This window comes from Acomys minous, assembly GCF_964271855.1.
Source record: "Acomys minous genome assembly, chromosome: 3".
Taxonomy (NCBI): domain Eukaryota; kingdom Metazoa; phylum Chordata; class Mammalia; order Rodentia; family Muridae; genus Acomys; species Acomys minous.
The window spans coordinates 18,113,702-18,135,380 of NC_140485.1; the positions used below are offsets into that span (position 1 = coordinate 18,113,702).

Sequence of the window (21,679 nt, forward strand, 5' to 3'; positions counted from 1 at the left end):
AACACTGTCCTATAATTGTTCACCCAAAGGATCCAGAAAGTAAAAAGCAAAGATCTGTTAATTTTATAGATTTCTGAGTTATAATGGAAGATCTGGGCCCTTGAATACTTTTATTCCCAGGACAAACACCAACTAGCAATAGAATTAATAGCAGAAGCCAGAGAGTAATACGAGACACCAAGACATTTGTCCTCGCTGCAAATGCCAGGCCTGTCAGGGTGCAGGTATATCCGGTGACCCACCCCTCACACGGGCACTTGTTAAGCTGCACTCAGCACACATGTGAATTCAAGACTGTGGGCTTCAGAGCTTCCGCACTTTGTAGACCTGGCACAGTTCCTATTGATCCTCAAGCACGAAGCTACAAAGCCATGTGCCCCACCTGTTAAGCCATCTTCTGACACACACAAGCAGAAGAGGCCACTGGCCTAACAGAAACTCCCCTTGCCAGTTTGCACCTAGGCTGCTTTTCCTGCCAAGTTTATTGCAACAGGATTAGGCCCACCCAGAATGTGAGATAAAACTAATGAGTTCATATTGAATCTCCTAAGATAACATTATTTCCAATACACTATACATTTAAGCTGAATTTTAATTTTTGGTTTTTCTGCTGATTCTAAGTGTTTCAGGAGAGTTACAAATCCTACCAGGTTCTGGTAATCTGTTTTTAGTAAATGATCCAAAATTCTAATCACAGCACAGGCTCAGGACCGTTATGTCCCTGCACAGCTTTATTTGGCACTACCAGGAAAACAAAAGCAGTCCCTGCCCCGTATAACTCCCATCTTAACTGCAGCATCGGTCTCACTAGATGAGGAATGCAGTTTCATACTTTAAATTGCGTGGTATGGACAGATAACTTGGAGGCATTTGTCTTATTTTTCGAGGACTTTTACACATGTTACTTTATTGAGTTGGTAAAGTGTTCAGAACAACCACTAAACAAGCAGCTAGGGAGAGAGAAATAACAAGGACGGCTCAGAGGCTCCAGAAGCAGGGGCTGTGGTGTGCCTGCCGTGCTGCACTGCTGGGTCCAGCTAAGTGGGCTAGAAATACTTTGCAAGGACAGCAGCTCTACTGTTGTCTACCAGGGCAATCTGCCAGCTGTGACCCTCCCACTCTTAGCCTTACCATCAGACCTCCACCAGCATTATCCACAGCCAATAGCCACTTACGTTCTTTAATTGTTGGCGGTTTGGGCTTTTGAGACAAGGTCTCATTAAATACAGCCCGGGCTGGCCTAGAACTGCCTATGCAACTCAGGCTTGTCAACTCATGAGCCTCCTGCTCAGCTCTGGAGTCTTTGAATTACAGGCATCTGCTGCACCTGGCTCACTACATGCACTTTTCGGTTTTTTTTGCTTTGTTTTTAGTTTTTAGCGACAGGGTTTCTCTGTGTAGCCCTGGCTGTCCTAGACTCACTTTGTAGACCAGGCTGGCCTCGAATTCACAGCAATCCGCCTGCCTCTGCCTCCCGAGTGCTAGGATTAAAGGCGTGCGCCGCCACCACCCCCCGGCTCACTACATGCACTTTTAAAGTAAAACTAAAAAAAAGCAAACTATCAGCCCCTTGTTACACTAGCCACATTTCAAATATCTGATAGCACTGGATTTCTAGTGGCTGCTACACTGAACAAAGAAAATATACAACATTTTCCATCATCAAAAAATGTCACAAGTAGCTGGGCATGGTGGCACACGCCTTTAATCTCAGCACTTGGGAGGAAGAGGCAGGCAGATCTCTGTGAGTTCCAGGCCAGCCCAGCCTACAAAAACAGGTCCAAGACAGCACAGGCTAACACAGAGAAACTCTGTCTCGAAAAACAAAAAATGAAACAAAAAAAGTAACAGATAGGGCTGGTGGTGCACTCTTATAATCAGAGCATTCAGGAGACTGAGGGGAAAAGATCACAAAAAGTTTGAGGCTAGTTTGAGCTACGCAGCTAAACCCTGTCTCATAAAACCAAAATAAAAACAAAATTCTCCTAAGCACCATGGCCCAGACCACCTGCAGCCTGACCTGGAGTTGGTACACAAAGCCTGTATAACGCTGGGAAGTTTGTTACCTGTTAACAGCTTCAAGGAACCGTATGATTCTCGTCCGTGTACAAACTACTAAGAAGTGGCTAGGGATAAGGTGAACATAACCGTGCACAGATGCTAAGCTCCTTCACAGTCACAGAAAATTAGATCTTTACGTTCTCAGCAGAGAAAAGGACGTACTTCTTTTGGAAAAACATTCTGATTTTAACTTTTCTGCTTGTTTTTCAGTTGCCAACTCCCAGGAGGTACATCGAGATGATTCTGTGTCCCACAGACACCGGATACCAGGTCCTGCTGCGGCACAAGCAGCCTCAGTGCGGTGCGCGTCACACTGCTCCGAGGTAAAGACTAAGACGTCACTGAGGAGGAGGCTGTTGAAGCCGCCGAACACATACATGGTACTGAGAGGAGAGAGAGAAGGAATTTACTGAAAACTCACACAACAGATGCATGACGTAGGGCTGGCCTACACTGTTGGTTTTGAAACTATGTAGCCCTTGCTGGTCTAAACTTATGTAGACTAGACTGGCCTCCACCTTGTGGCAATGCTCTGCTCCCACCTCCCAGGTGGTAGGATTTTATATGCCTGGCTCACAATACGCTTTCAACTGTCAATCTTTAGAATTCTAAGTACTGAAAGTCCTCTGCAAGGACAAGTGTGATGAGTTGGCAGGTAAGGAACTTGCCACACAACTAGACGACCCCTAGAACCATATGAAGGTGGAAGGAGAGAAGTGACGTCACAAATTGTCCTCTGACTTCCACACATGTGCTACAGGGCTCCCATCTATATAACAAATAAGTAATACATACATAAATGAACGGCTTTAAGTGCTCTGAGACATTAGTTTCAAGTTTCAAAAACCATTACTGCCATCTACTCACTCAAATCCAACCTTCCATCCTGATTTGTGATCACTCAGGATAGTTCAATAATCTATAGGTAGCAAGCACACAGACAATTAGGACACAGGGAAAGTGATACTTTTAAAAGACTTATCTTATTTTTAACTATGTGTGTGTCTGTATGTGGGTATGTGCACATGTATGTGGGTGCCCACGGAGGCCAGGAGGTGTTGTAGTCCCTGGAGCTGGAATGACATCTTCTGTTAGTTGGGCAAAGACGACTCTTGGAGCTGGGCTAAAGATGGGACTCAGCAGTTAAAAGAGAGCTTGCAGCTCTTCCAAAGGACAGAGTTTGGTTCCCAGCACCCAAACAGGCAACTCTCAAGCACCTGTAACTCCAGCTTCAGGAGACCTACCCCCCTCTTCTGTCCTATGTGGGGACCCACATGCACATGTGCATGCACACGCGCGCACACACACACACACACACACACACACACACAGACACAAATAAAAAATAAAGCAGAGAAAGACTTAATACAAAGAAGACTGCATAGAGTGTGAGAGAAAGTTACAGACAGGAAAAGTGGTCCTGGAGGACTCAGCCAACTGAGAAAGCAAACCTTCTAAGACAGTGAAGAACTGCTTAAGGTCTTTCCCCATTCCTAGCTCTAAACAAAGCATTTTCTAGGAATCTCACCAGAAACCCCATTTACAGAGTCCTAAACCTTACCATGTCCTAAACCTCTAGTAGCTCCTGATTTTATGTTTTTGTCTAATGCATTTCCAGTAACACCATATAATCTCAAACATCAAAGAGAACAGACAGAAAGGCCCCAAAGAAACATGTTGCACAATAAAATTCCAAAAACCTATATATAGTCACCATGAGGACACTTAAAGCATGACTCTTCTTTGGGAAACCATAGTCATTCTTTATTTTTGACCTGAGCGCTTTTCTTTTTATTCTTATATCAGCCCAATTTTGCTACATACTGGCTAGTCCTGAAATTCCTTTCTGTCTTGAAGCCATGAACCCTAGGTTTGCCTGAGTCAAGGTCCATAATAGATTAAGGGAACTCTTCAGTGTGCAGTGGGTAATGAATTTCAATTGGAGTACAGGGAAAATCAATGTAGATGTCATTAGCCACATGAAAAATTTTGACTTTAGTGATAGAGAAATGCAAGTTACAACCACTTTGTTGTGTTATTGGCTACCGATCAAACTGGCAAAGAAAAAAGTAACAAATGTTACATAATATTTAAGTTGGTGAGACTTCAGTGCAAGAGGCAAGCTCACAGACTGCTGCTGGGCATGTAAGATTGTACAGGTACATATAAGGGATTTTGGCAACTTCAAACAAAACTGCATATTTACCTTTTGAACCTTAAATCACTGTTCTAGAAGTCTATCACTAGCTAGAGTGCCACAGAGTGGTCTTCAGTATACACTGTTAGGTGTATGAGTGGTGGAAGAGTGGGCAATGCAGAGTATTCGGCCATTTACCTTTTGGGAAAAACAGGGTCTGATACATATACGATCCATTTCCCTTTACAAAAACAAGACACACACTTCTTTAACTTGTCTTTACTTTTGGAGATAGGGTCTTACATAGTACTCTGTAGCCAATGCTGGCCTAGAACTCATGACTTTCAACCTCAAAGAATTCCTCTTATCTCAGAGTCCTGGAATAACAGGTATGAGCTATCCTGCCTGGGCAACCTGTAGTCTTGTTTGTTTGTTTTTTGTTTTTGTTTGTTTGTTTGTTTTTTTGAGACAGGGTTTCTCAGTGTAGCCCTGGCTGTCCTAGAACTCACTCTGGAGACCAGGCTAGCCTCAAACTCAGAGATCCACCTGCCTCTGCCTCCCAGTTCTGGGATTAAAAGCATGCACTGCCACTGGCGGGCTCCAACATGCATTCCTGAAAGATCAATCCAGTGATAATGGAAATGACTAGGACAGATCAGGGCTGTGTCAGACCCAAGTGCTAGAGTTAAAAACTGCAGCAGAATGAAACATAGCAATTATTTAAAAATCCAAGTTCATAAAGACATAAGGCCTCTCAAAAGAAACCTCATCTGTTACCTCTGGCCTGTGATAAGCCAGGATCTCTCTGATCTCTAAGACCCTACATCTCCAAGCAAGTTTGACACTGACCCATAATGAGGAATTTGCTAGTTCACCTGCACTGGACTTCAGCTGTTCTCTCCAAGTCAACAAAGGACTAAATAAGGCACAGTGATTATGCAGCTCTGTATTTATTACACTATCTGAAAACCAGACAGCTCAACAACCAAAAAGAAAACACTAGGATTCATTTTTAACCCACTACTGCTTCCCTAAGTATGAAATGAATCAAGTTGGATTTAGTTAATAACACTGTTGCTCAAACTGAGCACAGTTGGCATCCTCAGCAATTCTGAGTATCCCAAGCCATGTGCTGGCTCTGGGAGGGCAGGAGAGCCTTCCAAGAGGCTTACAGAATGCAACCAGGTAAACGCTCCTCTCCACCCAGCTACCTCACAGCCTCACAGCCTCATAGCCTCACAGCTTTCCTTCCTTCAGCCTCTCTCAAAACCACAATTAGAACAATTAAATGAGACACAGGTGACAACACAATGAAACAACATCGAAGTTTCTCCTGCAGCAAGTTTTTCATACAGTGAAACTGCAACCATGACCTTTAACCATCCCCTAACACTTCCAACCCCGCCTGAAGTTCACAGATACTCAAACACAACACAGGAATTACACAAAACAATAACACTGTAATTCAGGCAGCCATTAACCTACAGTTTATGATAAACTGTCAGTCTCTCTGAGTTTGAGTAAAACTCAATGTTTTAAAAGGAGATGCGATTTATTCAACTGTTATTCACATATTAGTTTACTTCCACTTAGCAAATGCCCACAATGTTCCTAAGCCTGTGACAGGAGAACACCAAGGACACACAGGTGAAGAGATCTGGCACAGACAGCCACCAGCAAGGCTGGGTGAAAACCTCAAGAGGCACCTAGGGCCTTTTCTGAAAGAATCAGATCGAAAATTACGATAACATTCACGTTAACAAGATCATCATCATCATCATCATCATCATCATCATCATCATCATCATCATCATCATCCTGGTCTCTAACTGCATAAAATGGCCTTGCCACAAACCCTATATGCTTGTAAAATATTAAGTAATCATGTGATTAAAGATACCACCTTTCCCCCAATATCTAGCTTCTAAATGGTCAATTCTTCACATCTCTAGAATGTTGCTTTTATACTTTTCTAATACAAGTTATACTTGTATGAGGAAATTCCAACAGAAAAATTGAAAACCTAGGAAATCTGTAATGTAAACACTATAGTGTTTAAGTAGTTTTAGGGTTTATGCGACTTTGAATTTTAAAGAGGGAAGCAGAAAGCAGTAATAACAAGAGCAAAATGAGAAAGGTTAACGTCAGCAGGCTGTTTAGCTTCTCAATCTTTAAAGCATGCTTTAAAGTGACCGAGTACAGTGGCCGTTCTGCATGTCCTTTAGGCAAATGCTGTGTCTGAGGAAGGCACAGTGCAGAGGTCAGAATCCTACGCATGCTAGGTAAGCACTACTGCTGGGCCCCATCCCCATCCTGCGAATGTTCTTCCCCAAACTAAGAGCTCTGCTGGTCAGAAAGATATTCCTGAACACACACTTGGATGCAGAGCAGATTTGAGACTTGCTCTCTGACTCCATAACCTCTCTGGCCCTGTTCCCCTGAACTTATCCTGCACTTACACTGCTCTCTCTCCTTTTTTCCTCCCCAAGCCCCTTACCATTTAGATATAACTATTAGAAATGTGATATAAAAAAAATAAGATGTAAAACAGTAATACTACCTTAGCTTTCCAGTTACCTGTTGTGCAAGACTGCTGAATGGCCAAATCTATTGACATCATGGTGGAGATCTGGTCTGGGAAGCACTGACCATTGGTCACAAGCTAAGGGGAAGAAGAACACATGTCAGAGTAGATTGCCATTTTCAGTCAACGGGAACTGACAGCCTTATAAAGAAGAATGCAGCCCAGGTGCGGTGGAGTAACCTTTGATCCCATCACTCAGGAGGCAGAGGCAGGAGGATCTCTGTGCATTCAAGGACAGCCTGGTCTACATAGTGAGCTCCAGACAGCTAGGACTACACAGAGAAACTCTGTCTCAAAAAAACAAAAAACAAAAAAGAAACAAAGAAGAATGCAGCAAGTATGCTTTTTACCTTTTAAGCTATACCATTATGTGTAAAAGTCAGCAGCAACAGAGGTAGCAATATCTCAGGGCATGAAGTAAAAGCCCCGCAAAGAAATGCTCATCAATGAATGCATTCACCAGCCACAATCTCCTACTGATTGCCACTATTGTCACTACTCTGCTGTCTACCAGTTTTGCGCACCAGAATGTCTGCTTTAGCCTTTTTCTTTTTCCTTGTGCTGCTCGGGATCAGACCCAGGGCCTTGTGCATAGCAGGCAAGCACTCTACCACTGAGATGCATCCCCAGCCCACCACAATATTTTATAACTTAAAAAAATGTTTAACATGACAGGCATGGTGGTGCACACCTATATTTTCCTAGCACTAGGGGAGGCAAAGGCAAGAGGATCTCTGTGAGTTCGAGGCCAGCCTGGTCTACAAAACAAGTCCAGGATACCAAGGCTACACAGAGAAACCCTGTCTCAAAAAACAAACACAAAACAAAACAAAACAAAAAAGCAACCAAAAACCAAAATAAAACAAAATGTTTAATGCTAAGAATTGGCGCATGCACCTCTAGTCCTAGCACCCGAGGAGGTGGAGACAGGAGGATTAGGAGTTCAAGGAGAGCCTCAACGGAAACCACACAGCAAATATGAGGCCTTACAGATAAGCTTAATAAGCAGTTACACACAGTTATAATTTAAAAAATAAGAAAATAAGATGTGAGGCAACAGATATTATATTATATTAGGTTTATTAAGTGAGCATGGGGAGAGAAGGAAAGGGGGAGGGGTACCCTAGAGAGAGAGAGACAGAGACAGAGAGGAAGAGGAAGAGGGAGGGAGGAGGTAGAACTGTCCTTTTATATAGGCCTGGGCAGGCCCACACCCCCATGGCAAGTAAGCAGTGACATCACAGGTCTGCAGACTGAAGCAGGATTCTAACACACTGAGCACACTTCTCACCATCGGCATTCCTCAGCTTCCTGCAGCCTACGGACTTGTCTGTTGATCATCTGAAGGGCTCTCCAGTCCTTACTTCTCGCTACTCCTCTGGCCATTAGCTGTATCTCATAGGCCAGCACTCTCCCTTATCTCCTGCTTCTCTGACATACTCTTTACAGTCTCTTCTTGTCAGACTTTGTTCCCCAGCTGTCTCTAACTCTGGCTCATCTTTTAAGCCCCCACAATAGCTCATCTCTCCGACAATCTCCTCTCAGCTCTCAGCTCTGTCCGAAAGGCATCTCCAATTGGACATGCCCCACACTTATTTCATCCTCTTCTTCCCAGTCCTAGTCCCTGTGGTTATAATAATCCTCACTTTTTATTAAAGGCATAGTCTTACCAGATAGCTCAGATTGGCCTCAATCTTGCTATACTTAAGTCTCACCTTCCTAAGTACTGGGGTTATAGCCACGTGCAGGCATGTCCAGCTGTTTTCTCTATATATCTGCTTTTAGTTTTGGCAAAAGTGGTCAACAGCAGGCACTTGGGAGGAAAGGGCACTTATATTTCTCTCAAGACACACAAGAGCCAGGTGCCAGAAGTCATCACTGCTATTTGCATTGCCTTGACTCAAGCTTCATTAGGACTGCTGCAGCAGCGACCTCCTAAATGTCAACATGCCCCTTCCAAGTCACTTATTACAATGCCGCCCAAGAGAGTTTCCTAAACTGGGCACACTAGCTCAAGACAGAAGTGGGAAGGTTACCATAAATCTGAAGCCAGCCTAGACCATGTGAGGCCCAGAGTTAAAAAACAAAACAAGAGACACCCACAAACAAACAAACAAACAAGTCAAAGACACACAGATAATTGTTATCACTTTCATTGGCAGACTTTTGTTCAAAAGACTGGCCCTCCTCAGCACTCCTCTGCATCAAGTTTGTCTAATACAAACATATGTTAAAAGCAAACTCCTGGAGCTGCCAAGATGGCTCAGCAGTAAAAAACACTCACTGCTCCTCCAAAGGATTTGGTGCAGTTCCCAGCACCCACATCGTGGCTCAAAAAGTCTGTAATCCCAGCTCCACAGGATCTAATGCTGACTTCTGGCCTCCATGGGCACTGAACACACACGGTGTACTTAACATAGATGCAGGCAAAACGCTCACACAAAATAAAAGTAAGCAAAATCTTTTAAAAAATAAACACCCAGCTTGGACTAGTCAAAATCATAGAGACAACCAAAGAAAAAGACTCCAAGTGGCTGGGGTGAGGATGCAGAGAGGCGCTCGTTCAAGGGCAAGAGTTTCAGTTCCGCAAGAGGACAGCAGGCAGATGGTGACAGGACATGAGTGACGCTAGGAATATAGTTCAGTTAAACTACTGCACACATTAAGATGGTGAGTGTTATTATGTGCATTCTGCCACAGTAAGAATAATTTTTAAAATAAGTATCTAGCCAGGTGTGGTGGTCCACATCTGTGATCCCAGCACTGAGGCAGAGGTAGGAGGTTCACTTTGAGTTCAAGGTTGGCTAGATCTAAAAAACAAGTTCCAGGCCAGCCAGAGCTACAGGGTGAGTATGTCACTAAAAACAAAAACAAAAACAAACAAAAAGAACATCTGATGGTATTTATACAAAAGAACATTGGTGTTTGTTTTGCAAAAATAAACAAACACTGCCCTCTTCTGGCCATACATATATTCACATCAAAAGCCTCATACTTCATCAAACTTAATGCTCCTGAAAGTAACTACACACCACTACTACATAAGGCATTTGTAAGAAAGGAAACACCAGTTAACTCAGCCTAAAAATAAGAAAGAATTCAATGTAGTTTAATGTAAAGTAATGCTTTTCAATAAATAAATAAACCTTGGTCAGAAATAAACAAACCCTACTCATAAATATATAAATACATAAGCCCTGATCAGAAACAAACAAACAAACCAACCCTGATCAAAAATAAAATAAATAAACCCTACTCAAATAAATGCAAATTCTACCACTTGGAGTTCTTTCGAATGCTGCAATTATTTTAACATAGTAATATTTTCAATCCTCAATGTTACTCATAGATAAAGAAAATATTCCTGAAGCTAAAACGTCTTTGGGAAACTTACCAATGTCATAAGCCATGAAGTCCGAGGAGAAGCACTTGGCCCCATGGCTCATGGACGTGTCGTTGTGCGTGTTCCCTCCGAACACCAGCATGGCCCCACCCACTATCACAGCTGTATGCAAGTAACGGAAAAACCGGCTGTCCTTAAGAATGGTCCTTTTGAGTTTATTTAAAAATAATAAATACAAGGTTAGTTTTAGAAGAATACCCATCTGCCAATTTACATGTAATTATTTTATAACTTCAGTATCAAATGTGCAATACTTGATTTTCCCCTACATATAAGCCACTTTCTTAAAAAATCATAAAAATCTCTAAGAATTTTAAAACTATATTAAAAGCCCTAAAATGTTCATACCCTACGGCTCTTTAATTCCAGTTAAGAATTCCATATAAAATTTATGTAAAATATAGATGAAATTTATGTTCAGTGCTTTATTAGTAAGGTAAAAGCTAAAGACCAGAACTTCCAACTGCATAAGCTCAGTGGTGCACAACGACTTAAGACAGAAACAGAGAGAGGGAGGGAGTAGAGGGAGGGAAGGAGGGAGGGAGAGAGGGAGGGAAGGAGGGAGGGAGTAGAGGGAGTAGGAAGGAGGGAGGGAGGAACAGTAAGGAAGAGAGGGAGAGAGGAGAAGGAGGGAGGGAGGAAAGGAGGAAGAAGAGTAAGAAAGAGAGGGAGGAAACAGAGGGGAAGGGAAGGGGGAGGGAGGGGAGGGAGGGACAGAGAAAGACCAGTGCTTTGTAATTACATCATAACCCAAATTAATTTCCATTTGCTAAAAGTAGCATGCTCTTTTACAGGCTGAGCTACAGTTCAGATCACTTAGGCATGAGAGAGCATCATGTTTGATGATTTAAAAGAATAAAATCAGCAAATGACCCCAACAATGACACTTTTCTCATCAAGACAGAACTTAAGCACTATACTGACCAATGGTATATAGCCTATTCATGTACAAGGTCCGGGGGTTGATTCTCAACACCAAAAAGGAAAAAGAAAGGATATGTTTCTTAAGTATGTATAAAATCAGCACAACTTTATTCTGGAGAATTCTGAGGAGATGAAATCTACACTAGAGCTCAGTGGATAAGAACTAATATCGGTCCAAAACACTAAGCACTTTCTAACTATCTTAACAACAGAAAAGCCGGCAGACAGAACAAAACTGTATTTATCTGTTAACTTTTATACACAATGTTGAACAGAAAACAAACCGCAGCACAGTACTTTCAATCAATCGCCTCTCCAGAATCTATACCATCAAGGGAAAGCTCTAGGAAAAGCACCCACCACATCTGGGTGTCCACATCGTATCTATAGAGGTCATCTGCAAGCCGGTATTTATTGGCACTGAAAGCCTTGTAGCCACCATGAACATATAGGGCCTTCGTCCTCTGATCATAAACACTGCTGTGGCCATAGCCCCCTTGCACAAGAGCACCCTGAGTCTGTAATATACTCCATGTGTTCTTTTCTGAAAAAGAAAAGACAGTTAAAGTCAATGTTGCAGGTTCCTCTTATTAAACATTAAAGTCTAAACAGCTTAGAGCAAATGAAGGACGTTCAGTTTACACGTCCATTTTGTATATATATAAAGGTCATCTAGCCAAGCCTGGCAGTGCAGCCTATAGTCCCAGGTACTAGGGAAATGAGGGAGGATGACAGGTTCAAGGCTTGCCTGAACAATTTAGTGAAACCTTGTTTCAAAATAAAAAGTTCTGGGGACATACCTTAATGGTGGTGTCGGTCTATCATGCACAAGAACCTTGGGTTCAATCCTCAGTACAATAAAAAAATTAAAAGGTGGCAGCCATCTAAAACTTACAACAAAGCTATGTGGCCATCACTAATCTACGAAATAGTGTGATGTTCTAACGCACTATCTAGGAAAAAATGTCTCAGATTCTGGGAATAGGGAAATGTGGGAGAGGGAGAAAGGCTAACCCAAATAAAGTGAGCTTGAAGAAACTACATAAAACCTATGATCTTGCAACCCAAGTGAAAAATATAGTTAGAGTGGATAGTAAAATACAAATTATATAAAAGAAGTGGTGGTGTGCTGTGTGTGGGGCTGCGGGTGGTATTGGGGACAAAGGGTTAAGTGCAGACAAAAGGGGTGTGGGAGAAAGGAAGAACAAGAGCTGTGTTAATGAAAACTGAGGATGCATGGAGAAGCCTCATGAAAGCCTGCAAGCCTGTACGCTAACTGAAAATCTCAGTGCCAGTCACAGCTTACTTCCCCACAGGTTACTAGTCAGGAGGAATCTGAAAGAATACAGGCTCCTGTCATGCTTTTGGCTGCCCACTATAACTAGATGGTAAACTCATAATGCTGAAGACTCTGCATATTTTGGTTGAAGGATATGGAGAGATCAATTTTCAACTGACAAAGGGTTAGGGTTAGGGCTGTCACAATGCTAGAAAAGGTGTTTATGCAGCCTGCTGAGAAAAGAAGTCATCAATGGTCTTAATTAATGCTATACCCTGAGTGCTACAAAACTGACATGAAAGCAAAGATGTACCCACTGTGCAGTAGTGACAAGACTGTCAGTGGGGGTAACCAACACTCTCTCAGTTAGATTTGAGGGCTACTTTACAGAAAAGAGGAAACTCACGCCTAGTATAGTGCACACTCAAAACTCATAGCTAGGTAAGTCATAGCTTCAAGAAGAGACCCTATTGATGTCGTTTTACTAAAGTAATGTTGTCACTTTGCCTTCTAAATATTTGTGTTTATGTAGAGAGATTTGTGCTACTCTGGGCTGTGGTCAGAAAAGCTTTTTATTATAATGGGAAGTGGTTAATTCAAAGGTCAAAGTGCTTAGAATGAGTTATGGTAAATGCTCACCACAGAAGGATATTTATCAACCCCTGCCTCAGGACTCAGGGGACACCTCAGAAAGCATGGTAAGAGCCTGAAGATAAGGAGAAACGCTGTTCTCTGCACATGGTGTGGCTGCTGCATTAATGAGCTCACAGAGGCTGTGGCTACCTGCACAGAACTACACAACATCAAGAGCCCTAACAACTCCAGCATATATGAGGGAGGAGCTGCCAAGGCCCCACTACAAACGAGAACTACCAGCACTTGCACTGCTTGAGGAGGAACAGGCATTTCTCTTAGGGGGTGCTGTGGCTTGGCGATGTCCCAGTGAATGACCTGACTACTATGCACATGGGCAGCACTAACCGGATTTGAACCCTCACCCCAAAAGGAAGACATCAGATTGGGAAGAAGCTGTGTTGGGGAAGAGCCTAGGGGGAGCTGGATGGAGAGGGTGGGTGGTGGATATGATCACAATACTTTCAAAGAACAAGTTTTTAAAAAGTCAGATTGTAAAAACAAATTTTAAAGATTAAAGATTCACTTAAACAGATATTTAATCCCCTATGGCCTTCAGTGATTCCTTATGACTTTCAGATGTACTTTAATGATCTTCAAATGTACTTTACAGAACTACTTTATCAAAATTTCAATTCTAACTGACATTCCTGTTATACAATAAAAACAATAAGATACATGAAGGATTATACACTAAGACAAAATAACATTGCATTGGACTAACATCTAAAGGACTATCCAAAATTATTTTAGAGTGCTTATTGTTTTGCATTATGCTTATTTTTGATAAATAAAGCATTTAGTGCTATCTTTGGCTCCTCGCAAACTGACAGTAACAAGCATTTGTTGCACAGATATCAACAATCTGAATCTCATCAGTTATCTACTGACATTACCAGACAAAATACTGGATCAAGGTTAGGTTGAATTTTATTAAACTGTCCTAAAAATAAGGGTAGAGGGTTTTATTCTGATATTCAAGATACAACCACTGGAAAAACATACATACCCAAATCATATTCCTGTACAATGCTTATATATCCATAGAGTGGACAATGACCGAAGATCACCAACATGACCACACGGCCAGTTGCCAGTGTAACAATGTGTGCTGAGTGTCCAACTACTGCATACTGCTCCTTTGCTTTGGGGGTTAGCAATACCCATGATTCATTATGAATATGAAATACTCTCAACTCATTGGTCACATTCCCTGTCGAATCAATTTTTCCTCCATACATGTAGATTTTATCCTACAAGAAAGATGTAAACAGGAGTTTTAAACCCATTCAAAAAATCAGATCTAGAGCAGGAGAGACTGCTTAGCAGTTAAGAGCATTTGCTGCTCTTGGAGAGGACAGAGTTTAGTTCCTAGAACACAGGTGCCCGCTAACAGCCACCTGCAACTCCAGGTCCCAGGGTGCTGACGCCCTCCTCTTCTGGCCTCTCATGCAACAGCATGCACAGACACACACTCATGCAGGCAAAACATCCACAAACATAAAATAAATACATCTTTCAAAAAGTTATATCTGAGGATAAAAAATGATTGGCTCACAACCTCATTATTATTCTTAGCTTAGGAGGTAAAAGTAAAATGTAATTTTCACTAAATTACTAGGAATAGGACAGAGAAAGATCAAAATAAAATAGTCACATTCTTTATCTCTCCAAAACTCCTTCTTCACATGAGATGTATCACAGAATAAAATGACTTGGAAAATAAGGTTGCCGCATCCTTACAACATACGCACAAAAGCAAGGCAATGAAAATGACTATCAGTCACACTGTAGTGTGGCTAACCTGCTCATGGGCACGGGGTTCACTGACATTTTTTACTCTTCATTCTTAACCAGTCGCCACTGTAATCATAGTAACCCAGTACATTACCGTGGATTAAAATAGTTCCACTGAGCCGGGCATGGTGGTGCATGCCTTTAATCCCAGCACTCGGGAGGCAGAGGCAGGTGAATCACTGTGAGTTCGAGGCCAGCCTGGTCTACAAAGTGAGTCCAGGACAGCCAAGGCTACACAGAGAAACCCTGTCTCAAAAAACATCCAACCAAACAACCAAACCAAACAAACAAAACAAAAAACCCAATAAATAAATAAATACAAATAGTTCCATTTTCTATTCTAATTACAACTTGGTGAATTATATATATACACCCCAATCATATCAATCCATTTTACACCAATTAAACCCAAAGTTGAAGCGTTACTCAATGACATAAAGCAACAGGAACATGAACTTCTTGCTTGGTAAAGAGTTGAGATAGCTTACCTTATGTAACGCCAAAGAATGACCGTATCTTACAACCACACTGTTCACAGAACGGTTTAGTGGAAGCCATTCCCTAGAAACCAGGTCATACCTACAAAGCAAACAGACCATTTTTTTTTACCCAAATGACAAGGCAGAACATTTTGTTTTCTTCTATGTATGATACAATACAGTTCAGAGATTTTCAGCAAATCAACCACGGATACGAGGAAGTGCATGCTATTCTGGCAACCATATCTGATACCTGGGCCCATTGCGCATGTGAGAACTCAAAGGGGGAGGTTGCCTACACAACCCTAGGATAAGACAAACATCTACTGGAAGGTTCTATAGCTTCCTGCAAACCTCCTCTATATAATAACCTAAGCCATCTGAGGTTATTAGGGACTTAAACTTAATAGCTCACAATTTTTACTCATTTAATAATGACAGACTGAAGATAAGTATTGAAAGGGGAATATTTAAAAGAAAATAACTGAACAGATGATAAGGTACACATAGAAAAGAAGTTCCAATCTTTAAAAACACAACAACATAAAACATGGCTCAGAAGGAAATGTGGCGCTAATACACACATGCAGAATACACGTGAACTAAATGAAGCATTGACTTGCTCCCCCTGTGGCTCTAAGTGCTTCCCTGAGCACCTTCTGTGAACCACACCCAGAGTTCACAGTCAGTTTAAGCCCAAACAATAGGCATGTGCAATAATGGGCACACACAGAGTTTAAAATAAGCAACAGTGCTAGAAAGGGATTTAGAACTATGAAAAACAACAGGGAGAACTTGTCTGAACCAGGTGGTCAGGAAAGGCCTCCTGGTGAGACATTAGACTAAGGTGTAAAGAGGAAAAAAAACAAAAAACAAAAACAAAAAAACAACCAACCAGCCCTCGGGTACAGCAACAGGAGGTCTAGATCCAGGAACACTGCTGCAAAAAGCCTTTGGAGCCACACAGTGCTTCATGTTACCGCAGCACAGAGGACAAACAGTGCTTGAATGGTCACACAGGACCATCATATCTAATTGGACAGTATTGATGGGGGGAGGCTTTTTCTGGGTGTGTCTGGGTTTTGTACTTGTTTCTGTTTTTTTGCTATAGACCACAGGCTGGATTCTAACTCACTACCCTTTGTACTGAGCTTTCCAAACCTGGCTACCAGTGGTTTTTAAGAATATAATAAATGATGGAATTTGCAATTTTTAAATATAATCCCTTTCACCTTTACAAATGGATTAAAGGCAACAGAAACATAAATTTGAAAAAACTCTATTTCCAGAGATTAGAAACCAATGGCAGGCTAGACCTAAAAATAAATAAATATGACATGCATTTGTTGACAGAGTTGATGAAAAGTAACATTAAGTTACGATGCAAGTTGTGAAGTTAAGAAAGTATCAATGATTCCTAGGTTTCTTACTTCAAGAGAGAAAGAAGCGGGCCAGAGAGATGGACCACAGGTAAGAGCTCTTGTTGCTCTTTCAGAGGACCCGGGTTCAGTTCTCAGCACCCACATAACAGACTCACAGCTGCCTGGAAGTCCAGTTTCGGGGACCCACCTGCCTCTCCTGGCATTGCTTACATGTGGTGCATATATACATATACATGTGGCAAGACAATCATAAACAAAAACAAATAGATACATCTAAAAAGAGGAAAAGAATAGGGAAATGCGGAGATGAAGACATGGTTCAGTTAGCAAAGTGTGTGCCACACAAGTTTAAGTTGTGCTTGTAACCCCACCCCTGCAGAGGCAAAGACAGGAAGATCCTCCAGATCGGTGCCTGAACCAGTGAGCACCAGATGTAGTGAGAAACCCGGTCTCAAAAAATAAAGTGGAGATCAATTAAGAAAGGCACTCAACAATGACTTCCCACTTCCACAGGAGAACACACACATATACCCAAAGGGAAGGAAAATGATGACAAGGCCAGAGCAAACTCATCCGTGACGCATACTGTTAACAACAGAAGAGACGGTCACTTTCACAAGTTTAATTTTACCTTTTCAAGGAAGCAGCACTAGTAGCGGTAAGAGTCCCAGCAGCTGGGTTTTTATTTGTCTGCGTGTTTGTTTTTGAGACAGCAACTCTGTATGTACCTATCCTGGCTGCAGAATCAATCTTCCTGCCTCTGCAACCTGAGTTCTAGGACGGACAGCAAGCACATGCCACCACCACACCCAGCTCGAGATTTAGGGCAGATCTTAAAGATAGCGCCAATGAGACCTGATGACATACCACAACAGTCAGGTACTTGACTAGTGCCCAGAACACTCCCCTCCTCCCTGCTTCCTGGGGTTCACGCCCATGTATAATACCCTCCCTTGAGTATAAGCAGAATCAATGACTTGCTTTTAACCAGTGGGAAGGAAAGATAATAGGCTGTTATTCCTGTGATCCACAGAGATAGCAAGACTCAAGCAAAGCTCTATTTGTGGCTTCATGACAGAAACATGTATGTGGGTGAGAACCAATGACAAGCGGGCATAGATAGACTCAAAGAGCTAACGACAACCTGTGTGAACTGAGGGCAACATCTAGCATTTCTTAATTTTCAAAAAGCTGGTAAAGGAATGGATGATACAAAGGGAAATCTTTCTGTGACAGTGAACCCAAGGATAGCAAACCAAAGAAGAAAATAGGTGCTGTTGACAACCATGAAGCTTTGCCTCAGGTCTTGATCCTCAACCAATACTTGGTGCCACAGAGAGCAATAGAGAACTGATGTTTCTCATGAAATGAACGGACTCAAGGCTAATTTAGAGCTGGCAAAATGAAGTGTCCTCAAATTGTAATTCTTGTTTGTTTTTCTTTTTTGGGGGGGAGTAATTCTTTTTCTTTTCTTTTTCTTTTCTTTTTTTTTTTTCTTTTGGTAATTCTTTTTCTTTAGCCTTATTTTTTATGTTATGTGTACAGGTGTTTTGCCTGCATGTGTGTCTGTGTACCATGTGCATACAGTGCCCATGGAAGCCAGAAGATGGTGTCAGATGCCCTGGGACTGGAGTCATAGATGCCTGTGAGCCAGCAAATACAGGCAATGAGGACTGAACCCAAGTCTTCTGGAAGAACAGCCCATGCCTTCACCGCTGGGCCGTGCCTCATCCCTGTAACTGCTTTTTGTGAAAAGAGACCGACTACGTGTTCATGTCCACAAGACGAAGCTCAATAACTGTTTGCAATTTTAATATGTATTTATACATACATACACACATTTACATACATACATACATTCATACATACATACAATCTAGATCTTGGTTTCAAAATTACTGGTATGAAAAATAACTATATTCTAAATAGGATCAAATCTGATATGTTGGTTTTCAAAGTACTGATAGCTGTTGAATTTTTCCTATTTGCTTTCTTTTGTATCAGAAGGCACTGGTTACTTCAAGCATGTACTTCAACAACAGAATATGTGATATCATGGTATTTGTCCTCTTCACTAGTGAACAGCTTTGTCTAAATGTTAGGGGAATGCTTCAGTCATTGTTTAACCAGAATTTATTTTTTAAAGATTTATTTTTATTATTTTAAACTATGTACATGTATGTCTGTGGTGCACATGTGTGTTGGTACTTGTATAGGCTGTAGGCATTGGTTCTTCTTAGAGCTGAAAGTACAGGTAGTTGTGGTGTGTGTACTGGAAACCAAACTTGGGTCCTCTGGAAGATCAGCAAGCACTCTTAACTGCTAAGCCATCTCTCTACCCCCTCAGAACTTATATTTAACTGGGATACAGAAGGACCATTATGGATGCTTTGTTTGTATATGTGTCCATATGTATGAACAAAATACTTATGTAACTAATGCTCTTTTTTATTTTTAATAAACCAAGGGGCCAGTGGGATGGCTCAGTGGTTAAAAGCATTTTTCCATTTCCCAGTGTCCCCAGCTCCCACTGCTAGCACTCACATCAGGAGGCTCACATCCGCTAGCTCCAGGGACTACAGTTCTTCCTCAGGCCTCCTTGAGTACCGCACACACGGTTTGCATTCACACAAATGCACACACATACACATAAGAACAATGAAAATAAGTCTTAAAATACAGAGATCAAAAATAAAAACAAAAACCACGGGTGACAAGGCATGTTCTTCAGATGCACCGCTATGAACAGCCTGAGAGGCTCAGCAGAAACTCTCCTGAAGCCACACCTTTCCAGTCAAACAGCTGGGTCTGCAGGACGGTTTAGGTTGAATGATTTTAAAGCAGCCACCTCAAGTAAATCATGATTTAGATACATCACCACGTAAATGCAATAGTTTATTTACAAAACTTTGTCAATACCAACTCCCCATTTAGACAAGGAAGCCAGACACACTCTAGTTTGCTTTAATGAGCTAAGCAGTAAGCCATTCCACTACAGAGTTGCAACTGGTGTACTAAAAGGTTGTGATTCAGGGACTATCTAAGATAGCTAATGAAAACGAATGGTAAGAGTAGAGATGATGATGACAATTTTAGACTGATGAACAAAATTTGGTAAAGCAAATTATTGACCTGCGTGCTTTTCTTTACCCTGGTCCACAACTTGCTGTTAGGCTTGATCACTTCAGAATTTAGGTTATAACAGAAAACCGGAAACTAACTTTTCAGTATCATGTTACCCAACTGTGTATAGTTTATTTTATGGTAAATAATGGTGAACAGTAGTCAATAGACAGTTTTATACTCTTTGAGGTTGGGGGGAAGGCGGGTCAGATGTCTTAGTTACTGTTCTATTGCTGTGAAGAGACAACCATGACCAAGCCAATTTATAAAAGAAAGCATTTAACTGGGGACTTGCTTACAGTTCCAGAGGGTGGACTTGCTTACAGTTCCACAGCAGGGAGCATGGCAGCAGGCAGGCATGGCACTGGAGCAGTAGCTGAGAGCTCACATCTGATCCACAAACAACAAGCAGAGAGAATGAGACTAGGCCTGGCGAGGGCTTTTGAAGCCTAAAAGGCCCACCCTCAGTGACACATCCCCTCCAACAAGGTCACACCTCCCAGTCCTTCCTAAACAGGTCACCAACTGAGGAACAAACATTCAAAAATATGAGCCTACGGGGCCCACTCTCATTCAAACACCACAACAGGCATGATGACACACTCCTACAATCCCTTACTAGGCCCAGCCTGGCTACCTCAACAGTAGTTTGGGGTTGTTTGTTTGTTTGCTTGTTTGTTTGTTCGAGACAGACCTCGTGTATGCCTGTCTAGCTTCAAACTCAATATATAGCTGAGAATTATCCTCAAATTCTGACCCTCCTGCCTCTCTTTCCAGAGTGTGGGTTATATTCCACCACACCCAGTTTTATGCAGTGCTAAGGGTGACATCAGAGCCTCACTAAGCAAGTCTTTTCCAACTGAACTACAGCCTCAGCAATGAACTGGTACTATACACGGGAGTATGTTGAAGTGTTTGAGATACAATGTCTATGATTAACTATTTCAGTATTAAAAATAAATTTAAAACTTTCGGGGGCGAAGTCTAACTCTGAGCAGGGTGTAGAAGGAATCTCTTACGGCTGTATGGAAGCATCACCTGTTAATAAAAAGCTAATGGTCTATAGCTGAGGCAGGAAATAGGAGGTGGGACACCCAGCAGGCAGAAAGAATACTGGGATAGAGCGAGGCGCAAGAGAGTTGCTCTGGGAAGATGCAAGAAGGACAGATGCATGTTGTAGATATCTGATCCCAGTGTGATCTCTGAGATTGTCAACTGTAAACACCTGTGTTTGATCCCAGTGTGATCTCTGAGATTGCCAACTGTAAAAACCTGTCTTTTCGTTGGTGTGGTTGAGCCCTAGCACACACCTTTAATCCAAGAGCTATCTGTACACAGGATTTAATAAAGTAAACCCGAGGTCAAGAGGCGGAGCAAGAAACCAGCTGACAGGGATTAAAAAGTGGGAGGGACTTTGAGTTGAGGAGTATTTAAGACAGCATGTAGCCAGGCATGGTGGCGCACACCTTTAATCACAGCACTCAGGAGGCAGAGGCAGGTGGTTCTCTTGAGTTCGAGGCCAGCCTGGTCTACAAAAGCGAGTCCAGGACAGCCTAGGCTACACAGAAAAGCCCTGTCTCAAAAAACAAAAAACAAAACAAAACAAAAAACAAAACAACAACAAAAAAGACAGCATACAGAAGTAGAAGAGGGCTCTTGGGCTTTTAGCTTTTAGCTTTTTAGCTCCTCAGCTCTTTGGCCTTTGGCTCTTTGAGCTAGCAAGCCTTTGGCTGAGCTAATGAGCCTTTTGGGCCTTTTCCATCAGGATATGAGCTGAGTAGGAAGGTCAGTTGGAGGCATTCTCTGCCTTTCTGAGCTAGCAGGTTTTTCACCCCAGAATCTGGCTCCTAAGCCTTTATTGGTAAAATAGAATGATA

General features: G+C 42.0%; 1 protein-coding gene across 2 annotated transcripts in view; it reads right to left on the reverse strand.

Moving 5' to 3' along the window:
• The window catches only part of ATRN (attractin), a 115,502-nt gene that overhangs the window by 53,063 nt on the left and 40,760 nt on the right, over nucleotides 1-21,679 (reverse strand). For both annotated transcript variants that reach the window (XM_084774211.1, XM_084774210.1), the window contains exons 7-12: nucleotides 15,307-15,397; nucleotides 14,031-14,274; nucleotides 11,470-11,653; nucleotides 10,177-10,331; nucleotides 6,776-6,860; nucleotides 2,224-2,444 (exon numbers count right to left, since the gene is read on the reverse strand). In XM_084774211.1, the coding sequence (XP_084630337.1) occupies nucleotides 2,224-2,444; nucleotides 6,776-6,860; nucleotides 10,177-10,331; nucleotides 11,470-11,653; nucleotides 14,031-14,274; nucleotides 15,307-15,397 (980 nt within the window). The remainder of the gene's footprint in view (nucleotides 1-2,223; nucleotides 2,445-6,775; nucleotides 6,861-10,176; nucleotides 10,332-11,469; nucleotides 11,654-14,030; nucleotides 14,275-15,306; nucleotides 15,398-21,679) is intronic.